The following is a 19,237-nucleotide window of genomic DNA, read 5'->3' on the forward strand; positions in this document are numbered from 1 at the left end:
GTGTAACCTTACACAAGATGGAGATGGCAGCAGTGTTTGCCTCTTATCTGCCTTGAGAAGTAATGAGGTATCTCTGCTAAGGACCACTGAATGTACATGTCAGTCTGTTACATAATGATGCATTCTCTCCTTAGAGATAAGTTGCATATCCATTCATTCCTAGTGTTAGCTATTGTACCAACTACATGACTTCCCATGATGGCTGCACTTTATAAATGGTTGCTTCACAAAGATATGGATAAGGTTCGAGATTCTTTTGAGGCAAGTATCCACTATCTGGAACCGAACTGCCACCAGGCTTTAATCCTTGTGCAGTATAGTCAGGTGGTCCATGTCAGATCATAGCCATACATCTATAGAAATCTAATAACATTCTGGCTCAGTGGGTATTCGATACACAGAGTTAATATTAGTTTGGAGATTTCCAATGACTGGCCTTATGTGGCTTGTGGATACAAAATGGTTGACCTCATCCATAAGTTCTGGCCTGCCCTTCAGTCCTGGCTGGACTAGGCTTAGGGCATGGTTAGAGTACATTCGAGGAGGAAGTCCCTTCAGCCACCTTTTCCTCTCCCTGATGCTTAATTATCTATTAACCACAACTGCAGCATTTAAGATATGGTTTATGCTCATCACTTCAGCAATCAGGGCTAATATTGCAGGAGGCTGGAAGGATCCTTCCAAACTATCCTTTGCCAAATTAGAGAAACCTTTGTGTAGAGAAGGGTTTCTACATGGGTTCTATGTTGTGCTTCAAACCAGAACTGTTTTGGTGTAACTGAGTTGCTCTACTGAAGGAGTTGTAAGGGTAAATGCTTTCTTTTATGTTTGGTTCCAAATGCATTTACACCAGTATCATTTATATATAGTTATGGTTGTTCTGTGATAAAATATTTGATATTTTACCATTGTATATTGTCTGCTTACCTCTTTATTATTCTAATGTCTGTACAGTCCAGACATTTCTGAGCTTTGGTCCAGAACTCATCTCCTTTTATTGATCTCGGTGCTGGTTTTAGTGTTACTGTTACGCTACTCTTATGTTTAATAAAGGTTTGTAAAAATAAAAACAAAGAAAAGAAGCCTAACTCTTACCTTAAAACCCCCCTCCTGCTCCCTAAACATAAAACTGCCATCCTGCTCTTTAAACCTAAAACCTCCTTCCTGAAAGGTGCCCACATCTGCACCCCCATCCTCTCCCCTACCATGGCTGCTGCATTTACCTCGCTCAGACTGAAATAATACATTTGGATAAAGTGCCACAGCTGCTTTCCTGACCTCATTTTCTAGTCTAAACACAAGGCAAGTGCCAACCTACCTGAGCTACAAGACACCTGAGTCCCTGGCTCTGAGAGTAGTGTTTGAGTGCTTGTAGAGCAGCCTTTTTTCATGTTTATGCCAGAACCCATAATGTAACATTCTAAATCTTTTCCCCCCTTATTATATCTGTCACACATTCCCTGCCATTCATGTCTCTGTTGCCACTCAGTGAATAACATTTCATAGTAACAGAGTTTACTTCTGCAGGTCATATAGTGTATCAAATCTATGTCATATTACTGAAGTTCTGAAATGTTTAAATTCATATGGTCAAGATCATATGATCAAAGGTTTGGGACTTTGAACATTAAAAAAAATAAAAAACAAAAACATTTTCTATGTTTAATGTTTTTGCCAGGGGTAAGCCCCCCTGCACCCCCACACTCCCTGCTAATTAAATATACCAACTCCAAGATCGCACTACATTGCAAAAAAAGGGTACATTTCCCATTCCATGCTGTACCACAAATTTCTATGGTCCCGACCATACGACTTTAAAGTTTTGAAACTTTGATAATCTGATAGGGACTCAGCGTATCAGATACTATAACAAACATAGCTCACAACTTTTCATCTCTTAAATGAACACTCATCATCACTGACCCCTCTTTCTAACTTTCTACATGGACTATGAGTTTCCTGTGAATTATTGCCAACTCTCTTGATTTAATGCCACTCTCCTAAATTCCTCAATACTTATGCGTGCCACAGGCCTTCTTTCACACAATCCTTTCATCTCTTTGCTGGATGTCATAATTTCCTCCTGCCTTCTTCCTGTCTTTCTCAAATCTTGTTCACCAAATCATCTTCTGCTGTCCTACATGCATGCTTGAAGCACCACAATGTGTTGTATTTGAACGTCTCTGTAACAGGTGTGACTCTGGATTGAGCTCTAATGTCATTGTTACTCTGTCCCACAGTCTGCAAATGACCACCTGGCTGAGGCACTTCATCTCCATCACCTCTAGCTTCCTCACTCCTGGCTCAGGCACTTCATCTCCATCACCTCTAGCTTCCTCACTCCTGGCTCAGGCACATCATCTCCATAACCTCCAGCTTCCACACTCCTGGCTCAGGCACTTCATCTCCATCACTTCCAGCTTCCTCAGTCCTGGCTCAGGCACTTCATCTCCATCACCTATAGCTTCCTCACTCCTGGCTCAGGCACTTCATATCCATCACCTCCAGTTTCCTCAGTCATGGCTCAGGCACTTCATCTCCATCACCTCCAGCTTCCTCAGTCCTGGCTCAGGCACTTAATCTCCATCACCTCCAGCTTCCTCAGTCCTATTTATTTTATTTATTTATTTATTTATTGCAGTTGGTTTACCAGGATAGTCCATTGGGCCACAAGGAACCCATTTTCAATGGAGTCCTGGGGAGAAAAGCTCCAAAATACATTGTACATACTTACAAACATATATTCATACATACATTCAAAGTTTAACAATAGGTACAACAGGTAAAAAAGAAAGCAAAAAAAAAAGAAAAGTCCTGGCTCAGACACTTCATCTCTATCACCTCTAGCTTCCTCATCTGCTCTACCTTCATTGTCCAAGTTTGCGTGCATACAGAAGTACCCGTCACATCACTGTTTTGAAGACCTTACTTTTCAGTTCCTTGGACATTATTCTGATTGTAACTTTGATCACCTCATTCACAATTACCTTCTCTTCAGCTACCCCTTCCAAACACTTAAAGTTGGTAACCTGGCCCACTATTTCCCTTCTTTCTCCATTTTCATCTTCTTCTAGTCTCTCTCATTTGACGCCATGATGACTGTCTCGTCTGTACTGAGTTTCATCTCATGTGCTTTCAGTTTTGCATTCTATTCCTTATCATTTGCTGAAGTTCCTCTTCAGTTTACTTCTAATGCCATGTTGTCTGGATACAGCAGTTTTGCTAATCTGTTCTCCCTAATCTATTTGCAAATGTAGTCCATCACCAGTATGAGTAGCGGTGGGCTCAGAGCTGAACCCTGATGCATCCCCCACTCCAACTGGGAAACCTTCTGTGAGTCCAAACAATGTTTTTATTTGTATCACTGGATACATCACCTGCATTAATTCTACCTATGTTTCCAGGATAGTTCAAACTATCAATGGACTAACTAAATCAGCTTTCTTGGGACCTGCTATATGCTTTCTCTCAGTTTAGGAATGCCCAAGTTAGACTCTTTCCTCATCTCTTGCTCTTTTTTTCCACTATCTGTCTCACAGCAAACATTGGGTGTCTTGTACTGCATCTTGGCCTGAAGCCAAACTGCCAATTTCCCATCTTTCTTTCTTTCTACTAGTTTGAATATTGACTTATCAATCACCCCCTGCAGCAGTTCATGCTGTGTGACAGGAGTTCGATACTGCTATACTGTCCACAGTTATGAAAGTACCCTTTGTTTTTGTACACAAGCAGCAGACTGTCCATTCATTTGTGTACATCTCTCTCTCCATACCATTATAAGTACCTTCAGAAGCCATTTCTCCCCTAACTCATCCAAAATCTTGGTCATATCTGCTGTGACCTAATCTGTGCCTGCTGCTTTTGTGTTATGTTGTTCTCAAGTCTTCTAAGGTATATTTATTTTATTCCTCTTTCATTGTGGGCTGTGTCTTGGGGCAGTACAGCTTCTGTGGAATTTTCTTTATTCAGAAGCTGCTGGAAATACTCTTTCCATCTTCCATTGATGTCCTGTGGACTGATGAGCATGTGTTTGCTGACATCCTTTATGAATGGAGTCTGAAGACTCTCTTCTTTATGTTTCTGTCTTTGCCTTGCAACCTGATGGAGTTTCTTAGTTTCATCTGTTGTCACTTTCCAGAAGCATGTAGAGTACCTGTGATACCTTGTTCTTTGCTATAGCAACTGTTATTTCAGCCTGTTTGTTAACCAACTAATATTACTTCTTAGCCTGGCCCATCTTTTCGATCTCCCACCTTTTCTCATAGTACTTTCTTCTGATAACTTCCTGAACTTCTACATGTGTAGTATTTAATGTACATTATTTATATACCTGGCTGGGCTGCGTATCCATTCAATTTCACATGCTGTTTAGAGACATTGCCGTTCTCCTCTGAGTCAACCTATTTCCTCGTCTACAGCCCTCGATAACTCCTTGAACTGCTGTGCCTTCACTCCAGTCAACTTCCAGGTCTTTACAATAATTTCTCTTCAGTTTAAGGTCTTCTCTGACCACTGAGTGTAGCTAATTGTGACTACCAGTGGATTATGCTGTGGAGAGACTGTTTCACTTGAGATAACTTTGTTATCCCTGATATTAGCCTAATGCACTTTATTTTTTTATTTATTGCTTTTGCTGATTGGGGTAGTCTCACTGCACTATGGTACCCATTTCAGCACAGGCCCTGGGGGAAAAGCTCCAGTTACACAACAGGCAGTTTTATTGAACTGAGAAAAATGCAAAGAAGCTTAACGTTACAAAATGGACATACAATAAGCAAAAGGCAGCTATACATGAGGACGTCTACAATTAGCAAAATATAGAACTGTCATGTATTGGTACAGGACAAATGTGCACACAGAGTGAGATTTAAAATGTAATTTACAAATTTGCATTCATGGGTAGGAGAAATATGAGAGACGAGGTGTTGGAGAGATGAGTAGAAATCCGAGAGGAAGTAAGGAAGGTATGGAGTATGAGTTGGAATTTTGATGGAAGGAAAAATGTCATGCAGTAAGGGCAAAGGGGTAGAAGACAGCAGGAAATTTATACTGAAAATATACTTTTTGAGGTACATGGGGGTAAAATAAGAATGTAAGGACTGACATAGTCTTATCTGGGGAACAGTAAGACTAGAAGTAATGGTTTTAAAGTGTTATGTTAGCACATTTTTGAATCTGTATGGGTTGGTTTGTTGTCTGATATTGGTAAGACCTGAATTCCAAATTCTGGGGACAACATCTGAGTACAGGGACAGACCAGCAAAGTTGTAGGCTTTTCATATGCTTAATAAGAACTTGTTCATGGAGGGCAGTGATTGCGCAGGGATGTAAGGTTCCATTCAGGGTGGCAGGGCAGGACAGTTTTGTGGTTTGTTGATTATAGTAAATTAACAGCTGTTAATCTATTGATAGACAGTATGAAATTTCTATTCATACTAAATGTTCTAAGGATAGGCAGTGGTGGGATTTTACAAATTGGTTAGTGGCGACTTTTAATATATTGTTGTAGCATTGTTCAATTTTGTTACTAGAGTTTTCTTACTAGGATGAAGTCTGCATGAGTTGCATGTTGGTCAAATCATGTTGCCCTGCTTTATCTCATAGGTTCTACAACTGCTGCCTCATTGCATCCTGTGCAAAAGTCTAACATTCTGAATCTCTCTTCATTATAGGCTGAGATTATAAACTGATTATGAATCTCTATTCAGCATAGGTTAAGATTATGGATCAATTATGAATCTGTTCAGCATAAACTGAGATCATGAGTCTTCATTCATCATAAACTGAGATTATGAACATGTATTTGTGTATTCAGCATAATCTGAGATTATGAATTTGTATTCATCGTAATATGAGACTATGAATGCTACCTCATCCTCAGACTGGAATCGGATTGTCATGAGCCTGTCACTAATTCTGATGATATCTCTCACTGATCCTCCTTAATCACAGTTGCCACACCATTCTAGTCTGCTCTATCCCCCAGTAGTTGACTCTGAATCTCAGCTGCACTGCCGTTCCGCCATGTGATGTCCAGTTCCCTCTGTCATGATTACCTTCAGCTGTATCGTGTCAGTGAATCTATAGTCTGTCCAGCAAGGCTGACTGCGTTTACGTCCTCAGCGGAGCGATCCCAGGGATAATGGAAAACTCTTTAACGAGCGGAAACATTTAATGATTCTTATAGTCTCTCGCCGATTTCCCTTTGACATTTAAGTCTTCTTACTCCTGTCTTCTGTTCTTAGTCTCTAAACTCATCTCTGTAATCTTCCAGCTCTGAACTCAAACAAATCACCCAGAATGCCCTTACCTCTACTGAATCTTGAATGCTTAACAATCATCTTGCCCTAAATCCAAAAAAAAACTAAACTAGTAATTTTTACCACTAAGAAAACCACTCCCCTAGATACAAAACTCTTCACTATAAAAGCCCAAGTCAATACCACTATAGAAGTTGTCCCACACTAAATTACTAGGCATTATTATACATGAAAACCTTAACTTTGACCTACACATAAACAGTAACATCAAAAAAACACACCAAACCTCGGTATGCTGTACAGGCACCAACACTTTCTTAGCCTCTCTACTAGACAAACCCTTGCAACTACGTTTTTATTACCCTCTCTCCTTTATGGTGCCCCTCTCCTCACTAATATCCGAAATTCAACAAAATCCAAACTTGATATGTGTTACAATAGAATAGCCAAATTTGCCACTAAGGCCAAATTCTTGCCCCACCACCGTAACTCACTAAAACAATTAGACTGGTTGGAACTCCCCCACCATCTCTCATTCACCCAGCTAACCACAGCACACAAAACAATCTACAGACCCACAGACTGTCCTGCTCTCTTAACTATACTTGCCAAATACCAACCCAGCAGGTAACTAAGATCTGAAAAATATCTACTTCTAAAAGAAGAAAAGCCCACCTTACCGACTGGTCAACTGCTCTACTCCTTCAACATCGCCAAACTATGGAACTCACTTCCTCCTTCTGTAAGAAGCACGGGCAACACCACCACCTTCAAACAAATGCTGAAAAATCATCTCACCTCTTCCTGACTCTGTGCCTGCTCTATAACAACCCTTCCTGGCTCTGTACCTGTTCTATAACAACCCTTCCTGGCTATGTACCTGTTCTATAACAACCCTTCCTGGCTCTGTACCTGCTCTATAACAACCCTTCCTGGCTCTGTACCTGTTCTATAACAACCCTTCCTGGCTATGTACCTGTTCTATAACAACCCTTCCTGGCTCTGTACCTGCTCTATAACAACCCTTCCTGGCTCTGTACCTGCTCTATAACAACCCTTCCTGGCTATGTACCTGCTCTATAACAACCCTTCCTGGCTCTGTACCTGCTCTATAACAACCCTTCCTGGCTCTGTACTTGCTCTATAACAACCCTTCCTGGCTATGTACCTGCTCTATAACAACCCTTCCTGGTATGTACCTGCTCTATAACAACCCTTCCTGGTATGTACCTTCTCTATAACAACCCTTCCTGGCTATGTACCTGCTCTATAACAACCATTCCTGGCTATGTACCTGCTCTATAACAACCCCTATGTACCTGCTCTATAAGAACTCTACCTGGCTATGTACCTGCTCTATAACAACCCTTCCTGGCTATGTACCTGCTCTATAACAAACATTCCTGGCTATGTACCTGCTCTATAACAACCCCTATGTACCTGCTCTATAAGAACTCTACCTGGCTATGTACCTGCTCTATAACAACCCTTCCTGGCTATGTACCTGCTCTATAACAACACTTCCTGCCTATGTACCTGCTCTATAACAGCCTTCCTGCCTGTGTACCTGCTTTAAAACAACCCTTCCTGGCTATGTACCTGCTCTACAACAACCCTTCCCGGCTATGTACCTGCTCTATAACAACCCTTCCTGGCTATGTACCTGCTCTATAACAACCCTTCCTGGCTATGTACCTGTTCTATAACAACCCTTCCTGGCTATTTACCTGCTCTATAGCAACCCTTCCTGGTTATGTACCTGCTCTATAACAACCCTTCCTGGCTGTGTACCTGCTCTATAACAACCCTTCCTGGCTTTGACCTGCTCTATAACAACCCTTCCTGGCTTTGACCTGCTCTATAACAACCCTTCCTGGCTCTGTACCTGCTCTATAACCACCCTTCCTGGCTCTGTACCTGCTCTATAACATCCCTTCCTGGCTCTGTACCTGCTCTATAACAACCCTTCCTGACTCTGTACCTGCTCTATAACAACCCTTCCTGGCTATGTACCTGCTCTATAACAACCCTTCCTGGCTATGTACCTGATCTATAACAACCCTTCCAGGCTATGTACCTGCTCTATAACAACCATTCCTGGCTATGTACCTGCTCTATAACAGCCTTCCTGCCTGTGTACCTGCTTTAAAACAACCCTTCCTGGCTATGTACCTGCTCTATAACAACCCTTCCCGGCTATGTACCTGCTCTATAACAACCCTTCCTGGTTATGTACCTGCTCTATAACATCCCTTCCTCGCTCTGTACCTGCTCTATAACAACCCTTCCTGACTATGTACCTGCTCTATAACAACCCTTCCTGGCTATGTACCTGCTCTATAACAACCCTTCCTGGCTATGTACCTGTTCTATAACAACCCTTCCTGGCTGTTTACCTGCTCTATAACCACCCTTCCTGGCTCTGTACCTGCTCTATAACCACCCTTCCTGGCTCTGTACCTGCTCTATAACCACCCTTCCTGGCTCTGTACCTGCTTTATAACGACCCTTCCTGGCTATGTACCTGCTCTATAACAACCCTTCCTGACTAGGTACCTGCTCTATAACAACCCTTCCTGACTAGGTACCTGCTCTATAACCTAACCTCTTCTTTCTCTTTATGTTGTTGTTGTTGTGTCTTTCGGTTTTTCCTGGTTAGGGGTTGCCACAGCAAACCTCCAGTCCGCTAATGATTGGTTGTTGAATTTTACGTGCCGAGTTACCAGCCCTGACGCACAACCTTCAACGAAGGTACATTCATTCATGCATGTCTCCACGCAGAAGACTCTCTAGCTGAGAATCGAACCGGACAGCGTCTTACTATGAGGCGAAAACGCTACCGCAGCACCTTTATATTATAACTAAATTCCTGTATTTTCTACTACTAGTGACTGATGAAACTTTCTCCATATTTATTTATTTTTTTTCATCACTTGTTGATACTGGTACAATAATGCTGATTAATAGATCTCTGTTTATACCTCTCTGATTGAATTCACCTGGCAACCAACTAAATTTCTGCTATTATGTATATATTCTGTATATATTACTGCAATCAAAGCAACTAAATTCCTGCTTTTATCTATATATTCTGTATATATTACTGTAATCAAAGCAACTCGATTCCTGTTTTTTATGTATATATTTTTTATGTATTACTGTAATCACTATGTGTAACACAATTTTTACTTCTGTACCAATTAATGTTTAATGCGGTGGTGGTGCTGCAGTAGCATTGTTGCCTCACAGTAAGACGTTGTCTTGTTCGATTCTCAGCTAAAGCGTCTACTGTGTGGAAATATGCATGAATGGGTGTACCTTCGTTGAAGGTTGTGCATCAGGGCTGGCAAGTCGGCACGTAAAAATCTACTGCCAATCATTAGCGGACCGGAGTTCCGCTGTGGTGACCCCTAACCGGGAAAAGCCGAAAGACACAACAACAATAACAACAACAACCAATTAATGTTTAATATTTTCTGTATCTATGTTCTTGTTGGAGCTTTTCTCCCCAGGTCTCCACTGATAATGGGCTTTTTTAGGCCCAGTGGACTTTCCCAGTAAACAAATGCAATAAATAAATAATAAATGGTCTCTATTTTTTAATCAGTTATATTTATGTTTTTTTTAAGAAGCAAATTCATGTAGGAAAACTGTATTGCAACCCATGTATGATGATAAAACCTATTGTAAACTTGATACTTTATTAGAAATATATGAAAACCATATTACAAATTTATAAAAAATCTATTCCACTTTATAAAAATGTATAATAACTATATGAACTGTTTAACATTATGCAACTGTGTAAACCTAAAAATGTATCATATTTGAAATGTATAACAAGTTTACTTACACTGTTTATTGCCTTTGAGCCTGGGTTGCAGCTGAAAAGGGTGTCTGGACCAGCCCACTTACTTGGCTACCAAATAATAAATTAAATAAAAATATATCCAGGCTGGGCAACTGCACACCAGCCAGCTAGTAGCTTTATCTGAGGAACACACTGGTCAATAGAGGCACATAGACCCATATCACCTTTAGTATAGGTCCTTGGACTAGGCTGGGGTCTTCACCCTACTTATCACTGACAAATATTCATGCTCATTTTTGGCAAAATTAGTCAATGTGACCAACTCACCTAGAAATAATTTTTGCACCATTTAATGATTTGGCCAGACAAAGCATGCAGTCTGTGATCCATACTCTCCTGTCTAGATGATACTGCACACAACAGTTCATGCCTAACATTGTTGGTCGGCACAACTCTACCCCTGCTAAACATCTCCTAGTATTTGTGCTGCTGCCCACAACTCCATGCAATTTTGGGTGTTGGGTGAGTTTTTGTTGGAAACACCCAGCATTGTTTTGAGAGGCAGGAGGAGCCTAAAAGAGACAGAGGTCAAGCATGCAAACTCCACCCAGGCATGTCCCAGAGGTCAAGATTGAACCTTGTACAATAATCTTCAGAGATAAATACCTTAACAATTATACAATACATGACTATAGACAAAACGTGGAGCACTTAATAATAACTTTGCAGAAGAAGCGCTTAGCATACCTAAAATGTGTTACTCTATACTTTCAAAAAGAATGATTAAATATTATTTTCTATGGGTATTTGTTAAACAATTCTTACCAATGAATGCACAAAAGACTTTTCTAAGGAGGAACACAAGGAACATGGAACATTTAAAAATCAACAATCTCACCTTGGATTCATTAAGGACAGGTCATGCTTACTCGACCTGGTTGACATTTTGAAAAGGTTACCAAGCAGTAGATGAAGGTAAAATGAAACACACCACATATACCTCAACCTGGCCAGGGTCTTTAATACAATTCCCCTCCCAGACATAGCAGGAAAGCTAAATAAACTAGGAATAAACCCCTATGTCACCTTCTGGATTGCCAATAGGCTCACAGATAGGATGCAGGAAATCAAAATAATTACTTCCACAAAAAGACCAGTCATCAATCAAGTCTCCAGGGTTCAGTGATGGGATTGCTCCTGTTTGACATCCACTTCTTTGAAGTAAAAGCCAATACCAAAGAGCTCTGGTTGACTACATTTGCAGATGACTGCAAGTTAGAAGCAGTCATTGAATTCCCAATGATTTAGCTATCCTGAAGAAAAGTTTCCCCAAATAAATAACTGGTGCCAAAATCATGTACTGAAACTAAATGCCAAAAAATACATTATCATATTCTTTGGGACTTCATCTATCCTAGGGAACTACCACATTGACAATACTCCCCTAAAAGTTGACCTGGTTGTTTAGGATTTGTGAACTTTTATGGCCATCCCCTAACATTTGACCAACATGTGTCCACTGTCATAAGAGAATCCTTCTGCACTGCACATCTTATAAATAAAAGGATTGTGTCTAGATCTAGGGATGTCATTGCCTCACTTCAGTCAGCCCTCATTCGCCAAATTATTGTGTATAATTATTGTGTATAATGCACCCTTTGGTATTTATCTATTCAGACACATGCAATAACTGGAATGCCCACAGAGATACTTTACTAAAAGTATCAAGACATAAACAATATGTCCTATATGGAGCAATTAAAAGCCCTGTTACTATTCTACATTCTACAGACTATTCTACAGACTGCTAAGAGATTACCTGAGTCTGGCATACAAGGCATCCTCTGACCCATTACTGAGAGATTTACCGCACATCAGCAAGTCAAATGACATGGGATAGAAACCTCTTCTGCTGCATCAATAGAATGGTTTGGAGGACAGGTATATCTCACAGAGGATAGCACTGCTCTGAAACAGATTCCCCATCCACATAAAACAAAGCTCATCTCCCTCCATATTCAAGTGCAACTTGGATCTATGGATGTGAAACAGAAAATTTACCCCAGGACTACCCCTGTACTACTAATGGACAGAGGTAGCTCCTCAGTGCTTTATCCCATGCATGGGTCCCCTCAGATTATCTAAAGTATGATCCTATTTATTGTCTCTAGGGGTAATATACAATTACAGATCACGGGATGGGTAAGGCCAATCTTTAGCCAAATGGGATAGGCTAATTCGAGCACAAACAGGGAAACTGACTGGGCTTAAAATGGCCTGCAAGGGCAGCTAGAATATTACTTACCTGTAAACATGAGGGGTATTCTTCATAAAATCTTCATTTGAGAGGTTTGATGACAAAGTAAATAAAGGAAATTATGTGATATTTCAAGAAAAACCTAAATTGTGTGCAGACAGGTTGTAGAAAAAAAGGCTAGATGGGAAAAGAAGGGAGGAGTACCTAAATCATGCTTTCAACATACCGAATACTTTCTAAAAGAATGCTAATGTAAAGGAAAAGACCGATGACAGATGTGGAACAGCTGCGTCTCAAGGCCTTATTATTACCTCAGTGTCAGTCAATATTTCCTATATCAGGCCAGATGAGTCCTCAAAGTAATTTCCCAGGCCTGTTTAGGATGAAAGGTTCTATAGTGTTTTCATTAATCCAACACTGCCAGTATAAAAGTAACTGTGGTATGTAAGGTTTCTGTTCTAATATAACATCGCAGTCGGTCCAAACATTGTGTCATTGTATCTGTCCAAATGCCATGTCCTCTTCAAGTTAGCCATTGTGAATATTTGTCCAAACTTAGTGACCTCTCCATACTAGCCATTATACCTGTCCAAACATCATATCCTCTACAAGTTAGCCATTGTGATATGTATCCAAACTTGGTGCCTACTTTATGTTTGCCATTGGGAGTATCTGTCCAAACATCATGTCCTCGCCAAGTTAGTCATTGTATGTCTAAACTTATTGTCCTCTCAAAGTTAGCCATTGGGAAGTACACCTGTAATTCCCTTTCTAAGACATGTACCTAGAAATGCTAGAACATTCTGCATCTCTCCATATCATGAATATCATTGTACAAGTGAATGACTGGTCAAATACAAGTTATCAAACATTTAAAGAGGTCGGTACAACTAAGACTAAGGCATGGTGACTCTGACTCCATTCTTAGTATTTAACTTACTTAATTTCAGATTCTTCAAATGCTGCAGTGCTTGTTTCAGCTTTTCGTCTTGAAAAAGTCTAAAAGACAAAATAATAGTCATGAGGAAGCATAACTATTAACTAATAACTAATAACTAATAACTAACTAATAACTAATAACTAATAACTAATAACTAATAACTAACTAATAACTAATAACTAACTAATAACTAATAACCAATAACCAATAACTAATAACTAACTAATGACTAATAACTAATAAAACGAATAACTAATAACCAACTAATAACTAATAACTAATAACTAACAACTAATAACTAACTAATAACTAATAACTAATAAAACTAATAACTAACTAATAACTAATAACCATATTTTTATTTATTTTATTATTTGAATTTGTTTACCAGCATAGAACACTCATCTCAATGGACTAAGAACAGTTTCAGCTTAGAGGTACAAACTAAAAAAACAAAATGATATAATATAATATAATATAATATAATATAATATAATATAATATAATATATAATATTAGTATAATATAATATAATATAATACATTGAAGGAAACATAGATGAACACTAACAATCTGAGAAGGAACTGTAATACAGTGATGCAGCACAGTTGTGGAATTGTATAAAGTTATGTACAGAGACCATACATGCCAAAAATGTAATCTGTACAAAAGAAATCCCATTTCCTCTCACACTCCAACAGGTCTATAATAAGTAAAGGAATCCTATGCCCTCAGCTTGACTTCAGACTCCCTCTTATATCAGCAGCCTCTATTAAAACCATCTCCTCCATTCAAAGACTAGAAAACAAAATATGCATATTTATTGCACAGTCCCAAAAAATGCCCCCATTGTACAACATTAAAAAGACAAACTGTCTCCCAGTTAACTAAAGTGCAGTCCAGCCCCTCAGATCTCAAATTCGTACATGAACCCTCCTTTAACTTCAAATCTCGTAAACCATATCCCCACGTACAGCTCCAAACAAAATGTTTCATGTGTTCATAATCAAACAACGGAAGTGTACTCAATCAAAAAATATTCTGAGGCAGGGAGTAGTCTGTGTGCGAAAACAAGTTACCTGCTCTTACCTGATCAGAGTTAAATCATTACAGATGTGAAATGTCAGAGGCAATGCATGAATGAAAAACAAGCTGAAACACATTAATTAGGCTGAATTTCTTTCATTTCATCATAGACCATTTAGAAAGAGTTACTTGTTTGAGGGAGAGTGTGCTCTGCGTGGAAAACAAAATAGACAATATAAAAATAACAATCACAATTTTTGCCTTAAAACTTATTCAAGATTATTGTGCATGAATACGCACTCTTATTAAGACGTCAGAATTGAGAAATGAATGAACAAGTGAGGTAGGAGGAAAAGGGCATTAGCCTTGGGGAATGAAATCTGTCAAGATCAGAATGAGAGCTTCCAAGCTCAGGACAAGAGATGCAATGAGTGTCAACCGAGGTTTTAAACCTTCATGGGATCAAAACTGGTGCCAACTTAATATGTGAGAAATGGGTATACAATCCAACCCTATGCTACTAATTAATATGTCACAATCTACTCTACCGTGATGAAATAATATGAGTGTGAATTTTCCATAACAATGAATGATAAATATGCGCTGCAACTTCAAGCCAATACCAAAGACCTCTGGCTGACTAAGTTTACAGATGACTACAAGCTAAGAGCAGTCACTGAATCCCCAAGTGACTTAGCCATCCTGCAGGAAGGTGTGACCAAATAAATAACTGGTGCCAAAATCATGGTCTGAAACTAATTGTCAAAAATGCATTATTATATTCCTTGGGAAGTCATCTATACCAGAGAACTACCACATTAACAATACACCCCTAACAGTTGACCAAATTGTGCAGGGTTTGGGAACTTATGTGGACATTGATCTATCTTTTGACCAATGTGTGTTTATTATTGTAGGAAAGTCCTTCTATATTACATTGCATAATCAAAGGGATTGCTTCTAGATCTAAGGATATCATTGTTCCCCCTTTACTCAGCTTGGAGCAGAGGCAGCAGAAAGCAGAATGCTGGGGTATATCATCATGGGGGCAGAATAAATGGATGTTTACAGTAAAAAAAAGGAAGGCAAAAAGGGAGAGGGAACAACTACAGTTAAGCTCACTACCTCCTTCTGCCATTCAACAAATGTGATGTGAGAATTGGAGGTGATGTGAGAATTGGAGTATGTAAAGTACGAACTAATGTTAGCGATGAACAAGTGTGAGCAATGAATGAGTGTTAGTGATGAACAAGTGTTAGTGATGAATGAGTATTAGCAATGAACAAGTGTTAGCGATAAATGAGTGTTAACAATGAACTACTGTTAACGATGAACAAGTGTTAGAGATGAATGAGTATTAGCAATGAACAAGTGTTAACGATGAGTAAGTGTTAACAATGAACTAGTGTTAGCGATGAACAAGTGTTAGCGGTGAACTAGTATTAGTGGTGAACAAGTATTAGCCATGAACAAGTGTTAGCCATGAACAAGTGTTAACGATCAGTAAGTGTTAACAATGAACTAGTGTTAGCGATGAACAAGTGTTAGCGGTGAACTAGTGTTAGTGGTGAACAAGTGTTAGCGATGAACAAGTATTAGCCATGAACAAGTGTTAGCCATGAACAAGTGTTAGCGATGAACAAGTGTTAGCGATGAACAAGTATTACTAATGAACAAGTGTTAACGATGAACAAGTGTTAACAATGAACTAGTGTTAGCAATGAACTAGTGTTAGCGGTGAACTAGTGTTAGTGGTGAACAAGTGTTAGCAATGAACAAGTATTAGCCATGAACAAGTGTTAGCGATGAACAAGTGTTAACGATGAACAAGTGTTAACAATGAACTAGTGTTAGCAATGAATAAGTGTTAGCGGTGAACTAGTGTTAGTGGTGAACAAGTGTTAGCGATGAACAAGTATTAGCCATGAACAAGTATTAGCCATGAACAAGTGTTAGCGATGAACAAGTGTTAGCGATGAACAAGTGTTACCAATGACCAAGTGTTAACGATGAACGAGTGTTAACAATGAACTAGTGTTAGTTATGAACAAGTGTTAGCGATGAGCATGTGTTAGCGATGAACAAGTGTTACCAATGACCAAGTGTTAACGATGAACGAGTGTTAACAATGAACTTGTGTTAGTTATGAACAAGTGTTAACGATGAACAAGTGTTAACAATGAACTAGTGTTAGCGATGAACAAGTGTTAGCGGTGAACAAGTGTTAGCGATGAATAAGTATTAGCCATGAACAAGTGTTAGAGATGAACAAGTGTTAGCAATGAACAAGTGTTACTGATGACCAAGTGTTAACGATGAACGAGTGTTAACAATGAACTAGTGTTAGTTATAAACGAGTGTTAGCGATGAACGAGTGTTAGCGATGAACAAGTGTTAGCAATGAACAAGTGTTACCGATGACCAAGTGTTAACGATGAACGAGTGTTAACAATGAACTAGTGTTAGTTATAAACGAGTGTTAGCGATGAACGAGTGTTAGCGATGAACAAGTGTTACCAATGACCAAGTGTTAACGATGAACGAGTGTTAACAATGAACTAGTGTTAGCGATGAACAAGTGTTAGCGGTGAACTAGTATTAGTGGTGAACAAGTATTAGCCATGAACAAGTGTTAGCCATGAACAAGTGTTAACGATCAGTAAGTGTTAACAATGAACTAGTGTTAGCGATGAACAAGTGTTAGCGGTGAACTAGTGTTAGTGGTGAACAAGTGTTAGCGATGAACAAGTATTAGCCATGAACAAGTGTTAGCCATGAACAAGTGTTAGCGATGAACAAGTGTTAGCGATGAACAAGTATTACTAATGAACAAGTGTTAACGATGAACAAGTGTTAACAATGAACTAGTGTTAGCAATGAACTAGTGTTAGCGGTGAACTAGTGTTAGTGGTGAACAAGTGTTAGCAATGAACAAGTATTAGCCATGAACAAGTGTTAGCGATGAACAAGTGTTAACGATGAACAAGTGTTAACAATGAACTAGTGTTAGCAATGAATAAGTGTTAGCGGTGAACTAGTGTTAGTGGTGAACAAGTGTTAGCGATGAACAAGTATTAGCCATGAACAAGTATTAGCCATGAACAAGTGTTAGCGATGAACAAGTGTTAGCGATGAACAAGTGTTACCAATGACCAAGTGTTAACGATGAACGAGTGTTAACAATGAACTAGTGTTAGTTATGAACAAGTGTTAGCAATGAGCATGTGTTAGCGATGAACAAGTGTTACCAATGACCAAGTGTTAACGATGAACGAGTGTTAACAATGAACTTGTGTTAGTTATGAACAAGTGTTAACGATGAACAAGTGTTAACAATGAACTAGTGTTAGCGATGAACAAGTGTTAGCGGTGAACAAGTGTTAGCGATGAATAAGTATTAGCCATGAACAAGTGTTAGAGATGAACAAGTGTTAGCAATGAACAAGTGTTACCGATGACCAAGTGTTAACGATGAACGAGTGTTAACAATGAACTAGTGTTAGTTATAAACGAGTGTTAGCGATGAACGAGTGTTAGCGATGAACAAGTGTTACCAATGACCAAGTGTTAACGATGAACGAGTGTTAACAATGAACTAGTGTTAGTTATGAACAAGTGTTAGCGATGAGCAAGTGTTAGTGATGAACAAGTGTTAGCGATGTTTAATGTAACATCATACATTATTCAAGATTATATTTTCTTCAGACTAAAAACATGAAATATTCCCTTCCCATTCAAGTCACAGACTTTTAGTAATGACCAAAATAGTAAGTCCTTTAGCAGATGTTCAGTTATATATATTATTCAAATCCCTTGTTTGTTGTAAATGACTCCTATGAAGACGCCATCATAAACAAGTGTTGAGACAGACAGTGGCTATGAAATTGTCTGTGAATTTTACTTACCTCGCTCTGGAGACTCTCGTTTGTTTCTTGCTCATCATTACCGAAGAAAGCGGCCAGAAACTCTTCTTCCTTCATACAGATCGGTTCCAGCTGCATAAGTACCTGCTCCAGGATCTGCACGTATGAAGGATGGAAGAGACAATACAGTGCGTGTTAGACACTTGTGTGGCATTCATTTCATCACTTATAAGTAGCAAAGGCTGAACAGCTTCATTACATAAATCATAGTCAAACAAGTCTCCACAAAAACATGACGAAGTGGCATGTCAATACCATGACGGTGCATGAACTAATGATTCACGGGGGCAGCGGGTGTAACAAGATAGATTATGGAGGGGAAAAGGAAACAATTCAGAAATAGGGGAGGAAGGCATGCCTCGGGCCAGGGCCCTATAACTGCCATCTTCTGTCCAAAGTGCATTGGATCACACGACAACATTTTGTTTCTGCTCTAGTTGTTGCATTAGTATACAGTTTGCACTGCTAGAGATCCTGCAGACACCCAGTGCAGAGCTGAATGTATAAAGTGAGCATTTCACTGGGCTTTCAATGTGCATGCCATACAAACATGCACATACAGATTTTATATACATAAAGTTCAACATGTTTGCACAGTAGGAAAGGAAATGATGAATAGCAACTGATACACAATCTGCCAGCAAACGAAATAATAATAAGAAAATCAGGAGCCAAAAAGGTTTTTATTGTCCACCCCCAACCACAGTTTCACTAAAGTATTTCCACACTGATAAAGCTTCAGTGAAACTGCAGGCACAAGCAGGTAACAAAAATCTTTTTGGTTCCTGATTCTGGCTAATTAGCACAGCAAACCTCCCTTAGTCATACAAAATACATCAAATGTACACTAATCATCTGTACCAACAAATGAAACCTAAATGCATCTCACAAGGACAGCAAAATATACTACATTGCATACTTCAAAAATACTATTTAAAAACAGCCAATGCGTGCAACCATCATAAATATCAACTGTCAACTTCTTACAGTCACAATTAGAACATGACCATTTGGCTACAA

At 39.2% G+C, this 19,237-nt stretch overlaps 1 protein-coding gene across 1 annotated transcript in view; it reads right to left on the reverse strand.

Annotated features, from left to right (window-relative positions):
- LOC122790051 (exocyst complex component 1-like) overlaps window positions 1–19,237 on the reverse strand; it is a gene marked incomplete in the record, with an annotated part of 2,315,969 nt that overhangs the window by 499,144 nt on the left and 1,797,588 nt on the right. Inside the window, 2 exon segments of the mRNA XM_044057618.1 lie at window positions 13,269–13,327; window positions 18,200–18,313. Coding sequence (XP_043913553.1) covers window positions 13,269–13,327; window positions 18,200–18,313 — 173 coding nt within the window.

Source organism: Protopterus annectens, chromosome 15.part0, assembly GCF_019279795.1.
Source record: "Protopterus annectens isolate FY-2018-M chromosome 15.part0, PAN1.0, whole genome shotgun sequence".
NCBI lineage: Eukaryota > Metazoa > Chordata > Ceratodontiformes > Protopteridae > Protopterus > Protopterus annectens.